At 43.1% G+C, this 14,406-nt stretch overlaps 1 protein-coding gene across 1 annotated transcript; it reads right to left on the reverse strand.

Annotated features, from left to right (window-relative positions):
* Positions 1-844: 844 nt before the first annotated feature.
* Positions 845-10,129, reverse strand: LOC139354764 (uncharacterized). Its single transcript, XM_070999014.1, has 2 exons — positions 9,823-10,129; positions 845-1,554 (listed from the first exon to the last, which is right to left on the reverse strand). Exons 1-2 carry the CDS (start codon positions 10,127-10,129, stop codon positions 845-847), a joined length of 1,017 nt encoding a protein of 338 aa, XP_070855115.1.
* Positions 10,130-14,406: the final 4,277 nt, after the last annotated feature.

Genomic DNA, 14,406 nt, shown 5'->3' on the forward strand with positions numbered 1-14,406 from the left:
TTATCAATGGTCTTCAGATGTATGATCTTATCAGTCGTCCTGCGCCTTAGGTCTTGTTTACAATTATAAAAAAAAATTTTAATGATCCTACAAAATTTGTTTCTGGCTGTAATGAAAACTACAGGTACATAAGAATGGAAAGTATTTTATCAATGGTCTTGAGATATATGATCTCATCAGTCGTCCTGCGCCTTAGGTCTGGGGCATGTGACTTTGATGACGGTCAGGTAATTATAGTTCACGGCAAGTCTGTTTAGCTAACACATCTGAGAAACAATAGCTTGTGTGCTTTGAAAACTTTTAATAAGAGACTATAACAACTCATAACACTTGTTAAAAGTTAGTTACCATCTAAAACCAAGTTCTTTACAGATACTATACAGATAGTAAAAATTCAAAACCAAGTACTGTACAGGTATTGGTTAGAAATATAAACGATTTGGTTGTGTGGACTGTATCTATTTTTATTCTTGCCAGTTGCGAAGCCTATTTGATACTGATATGAATTTCACAAAAAGGCGCCGTCGTAGTATCGTTGCCAGAAACGAAAAAAGGTATATATATATATGTTTGTCGGTTTTCTGTTACATAGGATAGAGATGGCATTATGCGCCTAAATATGAGAGTTTATTAAAGACTGCAACCGTTCATGAACATCCTGGCCCGCCCTGAAACACAGTTTCTGAACTGGGCAAAACGGCAACTTTCTTGATTGGTCTGATCATCTCTCCGGTTGATGTCTTCAGCTTGACTGCTCGAACGAGGTTGTCCTTCCCTGGACAGGTTTCCATAACCCATGCGATGTGCCACGATGCTGGTGGTGTATTGGACTCCGTAACGAAAACTACATCACCGATCGAGAGGTTGAAGTGGTCCATTTCGGATGTTGTTGCAGAGTAGTCAAATACTCCTGATGCCATTTCTTCCAGAATCCTTGAAGCATAGCCTGGATGCTTTGCCAATATCCAAATCGTCCCACAGGGATGTGGCTTAAGTCTGGATCTGGCACGGTGGTTAAAGGTCGCCCAATTAAGAAGTGGGCGGATGATAAGTAGTTGTCTTCGGTATCAGATGTGTAGCATAAGGGGCGTGAATTTATCACTGCGCTGATTTGAGCAAGCAAGGTGCGCATTTGTTCGAAGGTGAGCGTTGAGTTGCCGGTGACTCGGCGCAGATGCAGTTTGATACAGCGAACTGCCGACTCACATTTCACTCCCCAATGAGGAGCTCTAGGGGGAATGAGTATCCACTGAATTTCATCATCCGCCAGAGTGGATGTGACGATGTCCTTGTGTCGTTGTGATGAAAATAATTCTTGCACTTCGTTGAGGGATCGCTTAGCTCCAATAAAGTTCGTTCCGTTGTCGCTGTAGATCGTGCTACACTTGCCACGTAGCGATATGAAGCTTCGCAAGGCAGCCAAGAAGGTTTCTGTTGTCAGGTCTGTGGCAAGTTCCAGGTGTATGGCCGAGGTGACCATGCAGACGAACAGACAAATGTAGCCCTTGTTGATACGTGACTTCCAAACTAAGGCATCCTTCAGAAAGATGGGACCTGCATAGTCGCAACCAGTATTGACAAATGGAAGGGCTTGATGACACGCACACGTCAATCAGCCATTTGTTGTTGGACAGTGTGGTAGCTTTCACGAAAGCAGGATAAACTGTCGTGTGTTATTCTGCGAATGAGATTACGTGCTCCAATTATCCAGAATCTCCGACGAACGATTACAAACAGGGAGGAAACTCCATGGTGAAGATTTACTCGGCGCTCGTGTTCCAGGATCAGCTTCGAGATTCGGTGCGTTTTTGGTACCAAAACTGGGTATTTTGCCTCTCGTGACAATTCCGATTAGTGCAATCGTCCGCCTACCCTCAGCAAATCGTTTTCTTTTATCATTGGTGCCAGTTTGACCAGCTGCGATCCGTTCCTTAGGGGTTTCTTGGCAAGGAGCAAATGATAGTCCTCGTGAAAGCAGCTTGCGCGTGTTTTGTACAAATGATCCTTGCTGCCTTAATATCTTCAAATGTAAGAGCTCTTGAGGCCCTAGCAAAAGTCGAATTTTGTGTGCGTTGAACGAATCGCTTCACATCGGCGACAATGTGAACGAGCTTGAGCCAAGAAGAAACTCGTGCGATCAGCTCATCGAGTGGATGAACCTGAGTTGCAACAGCCACTGTAGTCAAACAGTTGGACTTGACTTCTCCTTGAATGCGTTTGTCTGAAAGAGCTAAACCAAAACGTTAATCGTTGAACCTTACCATGTATTGATCCTGGTCCCGTAGCCACAAAGGTTCATTCCAAAACAAATGGAAGTCGATGAGGTCAGCAGCCATCAGACCCCTGGAAGCGCAGTCAGCTGGGTTTGATTTGGAGTCTACGTGCCGCCAGGCCTTCCTAGGAAAAGTGTCAAGGATTTCCGAAGTTCTGTTTCCGACAAAAGTTATTAGTTGGGTTGGTACATAGGATAACCAGGCGCCACCCTTGTCTTCGCAGCCACAAGAGGCACCGATATGGATCCGTCATGATTTGTAACTCTGCTGTACACCACAGCAGCATACGCCTTGGTTGAAGCATCCGAAAATCCGTGGAGCTCGATATTGTCTGCGTCGTTGGTAACGAAGCGTGGCAATTGGAATTAGATCTGCTCTCCACTTCAGCCAGTTGTCCGCTAGTCGTTGTTGGGAGCGGGTCATCCCAATCCAAGTTTAAAAGCTAGAGTTTTTGAAAAATAATCTTAAACTGTATTACAATTGGTGCTAAGAGTCAGAGACGATTAAATATCCTGAAGACGTCGGACAAGACTTGTCTCTTTGTGCATTCGGGACTTGCCGCTAGAACAATATTGTACGTTAGAATGTCTTTTCCAGGATGCCAGTATAGTCCGAGAACTTTAACTTGCGACGATTGTGCGTAGGTATCATTCGTTTGTATGAATAAGGTATTGGATAACCATTTCCCGAGATTTAGATTTGCGCACGACATCAGCTGAGTCAACTCGTCTCGGTTTCGACGTTGGTTATCCTCATTGTTTAACCCAGTAAGAACATCATCGACATAAAAATCCTCCAGTAGGATTATTGAAGCATTCGGGTGTTCCTCTTGATGATACACGGCGAGTTGTTCCAGCACTCGTACCAGTGCACAATTGGAAATGCTTGATCGGATCGGATGGATTCTCTCTCCAAACGATCTTCTGGTAGTTTATGTGCTTTTCGTTAACCCATATTTGGCGTAGGCACACGGCAAATAGATCGCGTTGAGTCCTGGGCCCTGTGAAAAGAGTGTCATTTAAGGCCCTACCACTGGCGTCGCGAAATTATCCATCAAAGACCACTCGCAGTTTTCGGTCTAGCACTGGGTGGTGGGGAAGAAGGAACTGATTGCCGGTAGCGATTTCCTCTGGCGGCACCTCTCTCATGTGCCCCAGATTGATATAATCCCGCATAAAGTATACGTAATGTATCCGCAGCTGTTCGTTTTGTTGTAGTCGTCGCTCCACCGATTTGAAACGTTTAAGAGCTCCATGTTGAGTTTCTCCGATCTGAGGTTGAATGGAAGTTCAATGACATACTTCCCGTTTTCATCGCGACTGTGGGTGGCTAGAAAGTGCTTCTCGACCTGGTCGTCTTGCGGTTCCAATTTTGTTTTGCTTTGCACGTTCTCTAGTTCCCTAAACTTCTGAAGCGTGTTGTCGATATCCATTGTTGTGGTTAGTGGAATAGCGTTGCTTGCGTTCGATGTGATGAGTAAAGTGATAACCCATCCGAATACCGACGAAATAGCGATAAGATTACCCTTGTTGTCGTACATCTTTCGTCCTGTGAACACTGACCACACGTGCTCGCTTCCCAATAGTATTGTTTACGTCAAAAGGGCGTTTAATTTCAGAAGGCAGTGTCGAGCGGCAGTTTTATCCAGAAGTCTACGTCTCGCGCGCTCGCACTGCCGTCCGCTCACCCTCTCCATCTCTCCCTTAAGTCTCCGCTCTGCTCTGAAGCGCTTAAGTTAAGTTAGGCTTAAGCAGTTCTTATTTCAAAGTGATCCAATAAAGATCTACGCACGTCGCGTAAGAGCCCCAAAGTACTCCCGTGTTTTTTGGGTACCATTCGATCTTGGGGCTTCACCTATTTTCATCGATCAAGCCACCCCGCCCCAACATTTTGGTCCAGTCGAAGCCGGATTTCAAAATCTTTTGGATTTTTCTCTCCTGGAGTTTCCTTTGACTTTGTCCCAGCCGGACAGCTCCAGATGAGTTCCACTTACTATAATTGCCGGTCATACAGCCAGTTTTTCGAACCCTATTTCGACTAACTTTCTGTATGATATATTGTCTAAGTCCAAAAGTGATGAATCCGACGCAACGGCATTGAGTATATGTATTTCAATTCCGTTACTTGTGCCCGACAATATTCCAGTTTCCTTTGCCCACAATTGTACACTTGAAACAATTCCAGAAGATATTTCAGTGCTACTACTCAACTAAAATATTTCTCAAATATATTTTCAATTCAAATTTTGTGTAAAAGATAACTTAGCCACAGTAAAAATTCCCGATCATAAAATTTGTCCTTAATATTTGCACTCTTTATTATACCCGTTACTCGTAGAGTAAAAGGGTATACTAGATTCGTCGGAAAGTATGTAACAGGCAGAAGGAAGCGTTTCCGACCCCATAAAGTATATATATTCTTGATCAGGATCACTAGCCGAGTCGATCTAGCCATGTCCGTCTGTCCGTCTGTCCGGATGAACGCTGAGATCTCGGAAACTATAAGAGCTAGGCTATTGAGATTTGGCGTGCAGATTCCTGAGCTTCTTACGCAGCGCAAGTTTTTTTTCAGTAGACTGCCACGCCCACTCTAACTCCCACAAACCGCCCAAAACTGTGGCTCATACAGTTTTTATGGTAGATAGAAAATTTTAACTGAAATGTATTAGTCTTGTCAGTACCTATCGATTGACCAAAAAAAAAATTGCTACGCCCACTCTAACTCCCACAAACCTCCAAAGAAAAAAGCTATGACGTCAGAACCAGACAATGCGAAATGTTTTTACGCATGTATGTGTGTGTATGTAAATAGTTGCCGGCCGAACTTAGAGGCAAAGAAAAAAGCCCTGCCGGCGCTTAGAGAGAGCAAAGTGCGCGGCAAAAACCTTTAAAGATCTGTACATCTTTATTTATCTCTTTTAAAGAATATGAATTAGCTTAATAAATACCTATAGATTGTCCCAAAAAAACTTTTGCGTTTTCAGTCCACTGCTTTCAAACCAAAGTAGTTACGACAAGCCTTGACACTAGAGCCAGAAAACGACATACATACATACACATGTATTTATGCATGTGTGTGGACGTAAAAAATTGCAATTTAATATCCGCGGCAAATAGAATTCTTTCAAACAAAGCTATTCAACCAAATATTTTGAAATACAGAATGTGCCTTAAAATTGTGTATGTTTAGCAAGCATACATAAATATAAATGTGTTTTGTCTATTTTATGTGTTGCTTTCTCATTCTTGGCGATGGCTGAAACAAAACCAGAGCCGAGAAATGAAAGCAAGGGAGAGAGAACAAAGTGCGCGGCTAACTTATTTTAAAGTTTGTTATCTGAGTAACGGGTATCTGATAGTCGAGGTACTCGACTATAGCGTTCTTCCTTGTTATACCCGTTACTCGTAGAGTAAAAGGGTATACTAGATTCGTCGGAAAGTATGTAACAGGCAGAAGGAAGCGTTTCCGACCCCATAAAGTATATATATTCTTGATCAGGATCACTAGCCGAGTCGATCTAGCCATGTCCGTCTGTCCGTCTGTCCGTCTGTCCGTCTGTCTGTCCGGATGAACGCTGAGATCTCGGAAATTATGAGAGCTAGGCTATTGAGATTTGGCGTACAGATTCCTGAGCTTCTTACGCAGCGCAAGTTTGTTTCAGTAACTCCTACAGTTTTGACGCTAGATATAAAATTTTAACCGAAATGTATTGTTCTCATCAATACCTATCGATTGACCTAAAAAAAAGTTTGCCACGCCCACTTAAACGCCCACAAACCGCGAAAACCTGTGACGCCCACAATTTGCACAATTTTACAATTTTAACTGAAATGTATTGGTGTCGTCAATACCTATCGATTGATCCAAAAATAAATTTTCCACGCCCACTCTAACGCCCTTAACGCTTAAATCTGTCTACCGCCGGTAGGTGGCGCATTTTAATCTCGCTTTGCTGCTTGCATATCTCCATTTCCCTTTGAGTAACGGGTATCTGATAGTCGAGGTACTCGACTATAGCGTTCTTCCTTGTTTTTTACTGTGTTCCAGCTGCGTGTGTATATTTACAAAAACAATCTAATATAGTCCACTCTAACTACTCTTTCTAATAAAGTCCACTCCAACTACTTTTCTCGACCTACAAATACGGCTAAACTATTTCTAAAATTAAAAACAAAGTTACAATATTCAAAAATTTACTCCAGCAAATCGTTTGCAATTTAGTTGTGCAGGTGACAAACAAACGCACCGACATACAAACATAAGCGAAGTCTTTCCAATTCCCGCAACGTTATTCCGCTATTCGCACCCCACATAAGTACATATGTACAGTGTACATACATAATTATATCGATATTTTCGTCAGTGCACAGTGGGTCAAGAGCTCACAATAAGTCCGTGATTCTTTACTTAAGTCCGACCTTCCGATATAATTAATATATTTATATATTTACAATCTTGATTTGTTCCTAAATTCCAATTTAATTCCAATCCGTTTCCTTGCTTCTTAATTAAAATTCTAAATAATTTAACGTCATGGCAACATCAGTAAAATCCGCTTTAACCCGATTTATGGCCACAGCTGACTGCCTGATCCACTTTGAGGCCACTGTGAACGCTCCAGGTGTTCCTACCCCAACGTTATCCGCCTGTAAAAACCGTCGCGATCACCTCAATTCCTTGTGGCAAACGGTAAAGTATTACCAAACGTACTCTACTTACGAAATATTTGCCGCGCAAATGATGGAACAAATCCAAAAAGGCTCCTCCCAAATACCTCAAGCTCCAGTAACTCTGTCCCAAAATTCCACGTCTTATGGCTGTCGGCTCCCTCCTATCGACACAGAGGTTTTCTCTGGCGATTATCTTCGCTGGCCGACTTTCCGGGACCTTTTCACGGCAATATACATAGACAATCCGAGTCTAACGCCCGTTGAAAAATTATTCCACTTTAATTCAAAAACAAGGGGCGAAGCTCATTCCATAGTTTCAAGATCAGCCTGGATCAGCCTGGAATAACCTAACCGAGCGTGTCGAAAATAAGCGATTACAGGTGAACAGTCACCTGAAAACACTTTTCAATTTGCAATCCATAGCACAGGAGTCGGGATCAGCCATAAAGGAACTTCAACGCACTTTTCAAGTGGCTTAACTTTTTTAAAGGCTGCGATCTGTGTTCGAAGAATAACCACCCCGTGCGTTTATGTCCACGTTTCCTACAATGTTTACGTCAAAAGGGCGTTTAATTTCAGAAGGCAGCCATCTCTCCCTTAAGTCTCCTTTCTGCTCCGGAGCGCTTAAGTTAAGTTAGGCTTAAGCAGTTCTTATCTCAAAGTGATCCAATAAACATCTACGCACGTCGCGTAAGAACCCCAAAGTACTCCCGTGTTTTTTGGGTACCATTCGATCTTGGGGCTTCACCTATTTTCACCTATCAAGCCACCCCGCCCCAACAAGTATATCTACTGGTGTGTTTGCGTTGAAATGTGTATCCGCCAGCTGCAGATCCTTAAGTACCTCGAGTGTCGATGCGTCGATATTTTGGCCTTCCAGAGATAAGGTAATTCTGCCTAGCACGTGGGCATAGACAACCAAACGATCATCGGATATGCAAGACTTAATTCGCAGCGTGCTGCATCCCTTTGTCGTGTCTAACTTTAAGGAAAAGATTCCCGTAACCAAAATGCGTGATGCCGACCGTGTCAATCCGAGAGCTTGGATGCAACGCTCAGATATATAAGACAGCTCAGATCCTGTGTCCAATAGAAGACGACATGTTACGTGGTCACCTTTTTGAACATACACCATAGCAGCTGGTAATATGCTTCGTTTGAATTCCGTTAGATGTGTAGATTTTGCAGTGCCTTGTGCACATACAATCTTTTGGGTGCCCACTCCTTGGGCAAAATGACTGAGTGTCACTGAGCTTGTGTTAGACGCACTTAAGTTTTGCTCCGCTATTTGGCAAGATTCCCACTATCCTGTAGGTTCGGTTGGACATGAAGAAGAGAGTGATGATTTCCTTTGCATTGCCTGCACTTGTATGTATGTTGACTTGCACCTGTTGACCCCATCACCAGGTCGCAAGCAGTTGAAGCATAGTGATTTCTCCTTCACAAATGATCGCCTCTGCAGTCCAGACATATTTAGAAACTTCTGGCAGCCATATAGAGTGTGCTCTATAGAGCTACATTTGGTGCAGCCACTACTTTCAACCGCAACCATCGATTGTGTGATCCTCCTTGGGTTTTCAGGATGTGGTGTTGTCTTGCTTCCAGTCGCAAGGTCCCTTTTGATCAGCTCCAGTTCCTCGCAGCGAGAATCGAGAAACTTGAAGAATTCCCCTAGGGGGGTGAATCTGTCTCCGTTCTGCGCTCAATCCACCTGCGCCGTGTGTCAGCGTCAAGTTTCTCTAGGGCTATATAGATGATCCAACAATAGCGTCCCGTCTGATTCACCGCATCAAATCCACGAACAATTTCGTATGCTCCGTCCAAAACCTTCCGTAGAACTGTTGCATCGATCTTCGTATTTGTTGGCAGGCTCATAAACTGTTCCAAAATCGATTTTACAGTGTGCCGTGGACGATTGTATCTTTCTTTAAGACGTTTCCAAGCAGTGTTGTAAGCCGTGTCCGTAACGGCCAAGTGTCGAACAAAGTTGGCAGCCTCATCAACGAGTAGAGTTTTTAAGTGATGGAACTTCTGGGTGTTGGAAAAATGCTGTTTGTTAAAAAATTTTGCTTTCGTATATGTCTTGAAAGGATGGCCACTCTGTGTAGTTGCCAGAGAACCGTTTGATTTGAATTTTCGGCAATTCGCTCAGATTTGAATTCGCCGTGAGTACCCAGTTCCCAGAATTCGCTAATGTGACGTCACAACCAACTTGATCAGGCGTGTTCGGTGTGGTCTGACTTACAGCAAGTCGCTCAAATAGTCGTTGGTTTTCTTGCAGCTTTTTCAAGATTGCATCGTTGTTTGAATGTTGCCCGTTTCTGCAACGCGGCCTGCTTGTAGATGTCCCCGGTTGTAGATCAGTACTCCTTTTCTTTGAGAATAGCGCTTGCCCTTAAGTATTTTGCTTCGTAGACTGCGCTGTCTATGAATCGCAATGCAATCGCTAAACTGGTTGAACTCCTTCCAAACTTCGTTTAGGATATCTATTCGTGTGACGATCTCTATATGTGTAGCAATCTTCGTTTGTTCAGCCCATGCCAAGACACGTGTGATGTTGGACTTGAGTCTGGCACGGCTCTTCACTAATGATTTTAATTGTTCCATTGCAAACAATTACTCTGAGAATCAAATCACCTTAAAACTGTTAGAAATATAAACGATTTGGATGTGTGGACTGTATGTATTTTTATTCTTGCCAGTTGCGAAGCCTATTTGATACTGATACGAATTTCACAAAAAGACGCCTTCGCAGCAGCGTTGCCAGAAACGAAAAAAAGGTATATGTATATGTTTGTCGGTTTTCTGTTACATAGGATAGAGATGGCATTATGCGCCTAAATATGAGAGTTTATTAAAGACTGCAACCGTTCATGAACATCCTGGCCCGCCCTGAAACACAGTTTCTGAACTGGGCAAAACGGCAACTTTCTTGATTGGTCTGATCATCTCTCCGGTTGATGTCTTCAGCTTGACTGCTCGAACGAGGTTGTCCTTCCCTGGATAGGTTTCCATAACCCATGCGATGTGCCACGATGCTGGTGGTGTATTGGACTCCGTAACGAGAACTACATCACCGATCGAGAGGTTGAAGTGGTCCATTTCGGACGTTGTTGCAGAGTAGTCAAATACTCCTGATGCCATTTCTTCCAGAATCCTTGAAGCATAGCCTGGATGCTTTGCCATTATCCTAATCGGCCCACAGGGATGTGGCTTAAGTCTGGATCTGGCACGGTGGTTAACGGTCGCCCAATTAAGAAGTGGGCGGGTGATAAGTAGTTGTCTTCGGTATCAGATGTGTAGCATAAGGGGCTAAATTTATCACTGCGCTGATTTGAGCAAGCAAGGTGCGCATTTGTTCGAAGGTGAGCGTTGAGTTGCCGGTGACTCGGCGCAGATGCAGTTTGACACAGCGGACTGCCGACTCCCATTTCCCTCCCCAATGAGGGGGAATGAGTATCCACTGAATTTCATCATCCGCCAGAGTGGATGTGACGATGTCCTTGTGTCGTTGTGATGAAAATAATTCTTGCATATCGTTGAGGGATCGCTTAGCTCCAACAAAGTTTGTTCCGTTGTCTCTGTAGATCGTGCTACACTTGCCACGTAGGGATATGAAGCTTCGCAAGGCAGCCAAGAAGGTTTCTGTTGTCAGGTCTGTGGCAAGTTCCAGGTGTATGGCCGAGGTGACTATGCAGACGAACAGGCAAATGTAGCCCTTGTTGATACGTCACTTCCAAACTTAGGCATCCTTCATAAAGATTGGACCTGCATAGTCGCAACCAGTATTGACAAATGGAAGGGCTTGATGACATGCACACGTCAATCAGCCATTTGTTGTTGGGCAGTGAGGTAGCTTTGACGAAAGCAGGATAATCAGTCGTGTGTTATTCTGCGAATGAGATTACGTGCTCCAATTATCTAGAATCTCTGACGAACGATTACAAACAGGGAGGAAACTCCATGGTGAAGATTTACTCCAGGATCAGCTTCGAGATTCGGTGCGTTTTTGGTACCAAAACTGGGTATTTTGCCTCTCGTGACAATTCCGATTAGTGCAATCGTCCGCCTACCCTCAGCAAATCGTTTTCGTTTATCATTGGTGCCAGTTAGGGGTTTCTTGGCAAGGAGCAATTGATAGTCTTCGCGAAAGCACCTTGCGCGTGTTTTGTACAAATGATCCTTGCTGCCTTAATATCTTCAAATGTAATAGCTCTTGAGGCCCTAGCACAGGACGGATTTTGTGTGCGTTGATTGAATCGCTTCACATCGGCGACAATGTGAACGAGCTTGAGCCAAGAAGAAACTCGTGCGATCAGCTCATCGAGTGGATGAACCTGAGTTGCAACAGCCACTGTAGTCAAACAGTTGGACTTAACTTCTCCTTGAATGCGTTTGTCTGAAAGAGCTAAACCAAAACGTGAATCGTTGAACCTTACCATGTATTGATCCTGGTCACGTAGCCGCACAGGTTCGTTCCAAAACAAATTTAAGTCGATGAGGTCAGCAGCCATCAGACCCCTGGAAGCGCAGTCAGCTGGGTTTGATTTGGAGTCTTCGTGCCGCCAGGCCTTCCTAGGAATAGTGTCAAGGATTTCCGAAGTTCTGTTTCCGACAAAAGTTTTAAGTTGGGCTGGTACATAGGATAACCAGGAGAGAACTATTGATGAGTCGGACCAGGCAAAAACAGTTATGTTCTTGTGGCGTAGTCCAGAAGAGATCGAACGAATGAGTTGGCTTAGAAGAAGTGCTGCGCAAAGCTCCAGGCGTGGCAAGAATTGTTGTTTCAGTGGCGCCACCCTTGTCTTCGCAGCCACAAGGGGCACCGATATGGATCCGTCGTGATTTGTAACTCTGCTGTACACCACAGCAGCATACGCCTTGGTTGAAGCATCCGAAAATCCATGGAGCTCGATATGGTCTGCGTCGTTGGTAACGAAGCGTGGCAATTGGAATTAGATCTGCTCTCCACTTCAGCCAGTTGTCCGACTTGTCTCTTTGTGCATTCAGGACTTGCCGCTAGAACAATATTGTACGTTTTCGGTCTAGCACTGGGTGGTGGGGAAGAAGGAACTGATTGCCGGTAGCGATTTCCTCTGGCGGCACCTCACGCATGTGCCCCAGATTGATATACTCCCGCATAAAGTATACGTAATGTATCCGCAGCTGTTCGTTTTGTTGTAGTCGTCGCTCCCCCGATTTGAAACGTTTAAGAGCTCCATGTTGAGTTTCTCCGATCTGAGGTTGAATGGAAGTTCAACGACATACTTCCCGTTTTCATCGCGACTGTGGGTGGCGAGAAAGTGCTTCTCGACCTGGTCGTCTTGCGGTTCCAATTTTGTTTTGCTTTAAACGTTCTCCAGTTCCCAAAACTTCTAAAGCGTGTTGTCGATATCCATTGTTGTGGTTAGTGGAATAGCGTTGCTTGCGTTCGATGTGATGAGTAAAGTGATAACCCATCCGAATACCGAGGAAATAGGGATAAGATTCCCCTTGTTGTCGTACATCTTTCGTCCTGTGAACACTGACCATACGTGCTCGCTTCCCAATAGTATTGTTTACGTCAAAAGGGCGTTTAATTTCAGGATGCAGTGTCGAGTTTTATCCAGAAGTCTACATCTCGCGCGCTCACACTGCCGTCCGCTCTCCCTCTCCATCTCTCCCTTAAGTCACCGCTCTGCTCTGGAGCGCTTAAGTTAAGTTAGGCTTAAGCAGTTCTTATTTCAAAGTAATCCAATAAACATCTACGCACGTCGCGTAAGAACCCCAAAGTACTCCCGCGTTTTTTGGGTACCATTCGATCTTGGGGCTTCACCTATTTTCATCGATCAAGCCACCCCGCTCCAACATTTTGGTCCAGTCGAAGCCGGATTTCAAAATCTTTTGGATTTTTCTCTCCTGGAGTTTCCTTTGACTTTGTCCCAGCCGGCTTGAACAGCTCCAGATAAGTTCCACTTACTATAATTGCCGGTCATACAGCCAGTTTTTCGAACCCTATTTCGACTAACTTTCTGTATGATATATTGTCTAAGTCCAAAAGTGATTAATTCGACGCAACGGAATTGAATATATGTATTTCAATTCCGTTACTTGTGCCCGACAATATTCCAGTTTCCTTTGCCCACAATTGTACACTTGAAACAATTCCAGAAAATATTTCAGTGCTACTACTCAACTAAAATATTTCTCAAATATATTTTCAGTTCTAAATGTGTGTAAAATATAGCTAACACATCTGAGAAACAATAGCTTGTGTGCTTTGAAAACTTTTAATAAGAGACTATAACAACTCATAACACTTGTTAAAAGTTAGTTACCATCTAAAATCAAGTTCTTTACAGATACTGTACAGATAGTAAAAATTCAAAACCAAGTACTGTACAGGTACTGGTTAGAAATATAAACGATTTGGATGTGTGGACTGTATGTATTTTTATTCTTGCCAGTTGCGAAGCCTATTTGATACTGATACGAATTTCACAAAAAGGCGCCGTCGTAGCAGCGTTGCCAGAAACGAAGAAAGGTATATATATATATATGTTGGTCAGTTTTCTGTCACATAGGATAGAAATGGCACTATGCACCTAAATATGAGAGTTTTTTAAAGACTGCAACCGTTCATGAACAGTTACTATACACAAAGTAACCATCCAAAAACAAGACTAAACAGAAAGTAACCTTCAAAATACTGCTAGGTAACAACTAAGTTCAATGTGTCCAACGTGTCAAGTTCATGTCGGTATGACTACTACCCTAAACAATTATATATCTCTGCATAATCTTCAAAGTCAAAATCTATTAAATTCCCGATGGAGCAGTGGTGACGAAATTTCTACGGGACCCCATTTCATCTTTTCTGTACCATTAAAAAATTTGTTGGGATTTGCTGAGGATTATAAAAAAAGTTTTGTTAAAATGTAAACATGAACTAGTGTTGATGCTAACTAAGAATCTTGGCGATGTGTTTAAACAAAACAGAAATGAACATAACTTTTAAACCGGAAATGACGAATATAACCTAGAAAATGCCAAAATAACTCCGAGCGATTTTGAAAAAATTAAGATGTACTATATTATTAAAAATGGTGTAAACCTACCTATCGCATTCCGGAGTTGGTATTCATATGATAACACCAAATTGGGGTATGGGAGTCAACAGCTGGAATGTGAAATTGTCGGCTAACCGCGAAAAACCAAGATTTGCCATAATTGGATTTACCCTAAATGGAAAACTTATCACAAAAAACTTATCAAACTTGAAAGTTGACTTGAATTCTGAGTCATATCCATATGATAATCTGAATGTTGATTTTAGTATGATTCAGTATGCTCACCTATATGAAATGTATACAAGATTTCAATCTAGTTACTATAATCGTGAATCACAACCAGTTCTGACCCCAAATGAATTTAAATTTAAGGCCCCTATTATTGTGGTTGATCTTTCATATCAAAACGAATCA

Source organism: Drosophila suzukii, unplaced genomic scaffold (assembly GCF_043229965.1).
Source record: "Drosophila suzukii unplaced genomic scaffold, CBGP_Dsuzu_IsoJpt1.0 scf_21, whole genome shotgun sequence".
Taxonomy (NCBI): domain Eukaryota; kingdom Metazoa; phylum Arthropoda; class Insecta; order Diptera; family Drosophilidae; genus Drosophila; species Drosophila suzukii.

Bases quoted from the DNA above. Each gene is read 5' to 3' on its own strand.
- LOC139354764 (XM_070999014.1), bottom strand. From the start codon at position 10,129: ATGGCAAAGCATCCAGGCTATGCTTCAAGGATTCTGGAAGAAATGGCA. The intron at 1,555-9,822 runs GTTCATGAACGG...GCGACTATGCAG, and splicing joins GTTTCAGGGCGGGCCAGGAT to GTCCCATCTTTCTGAAGGAT.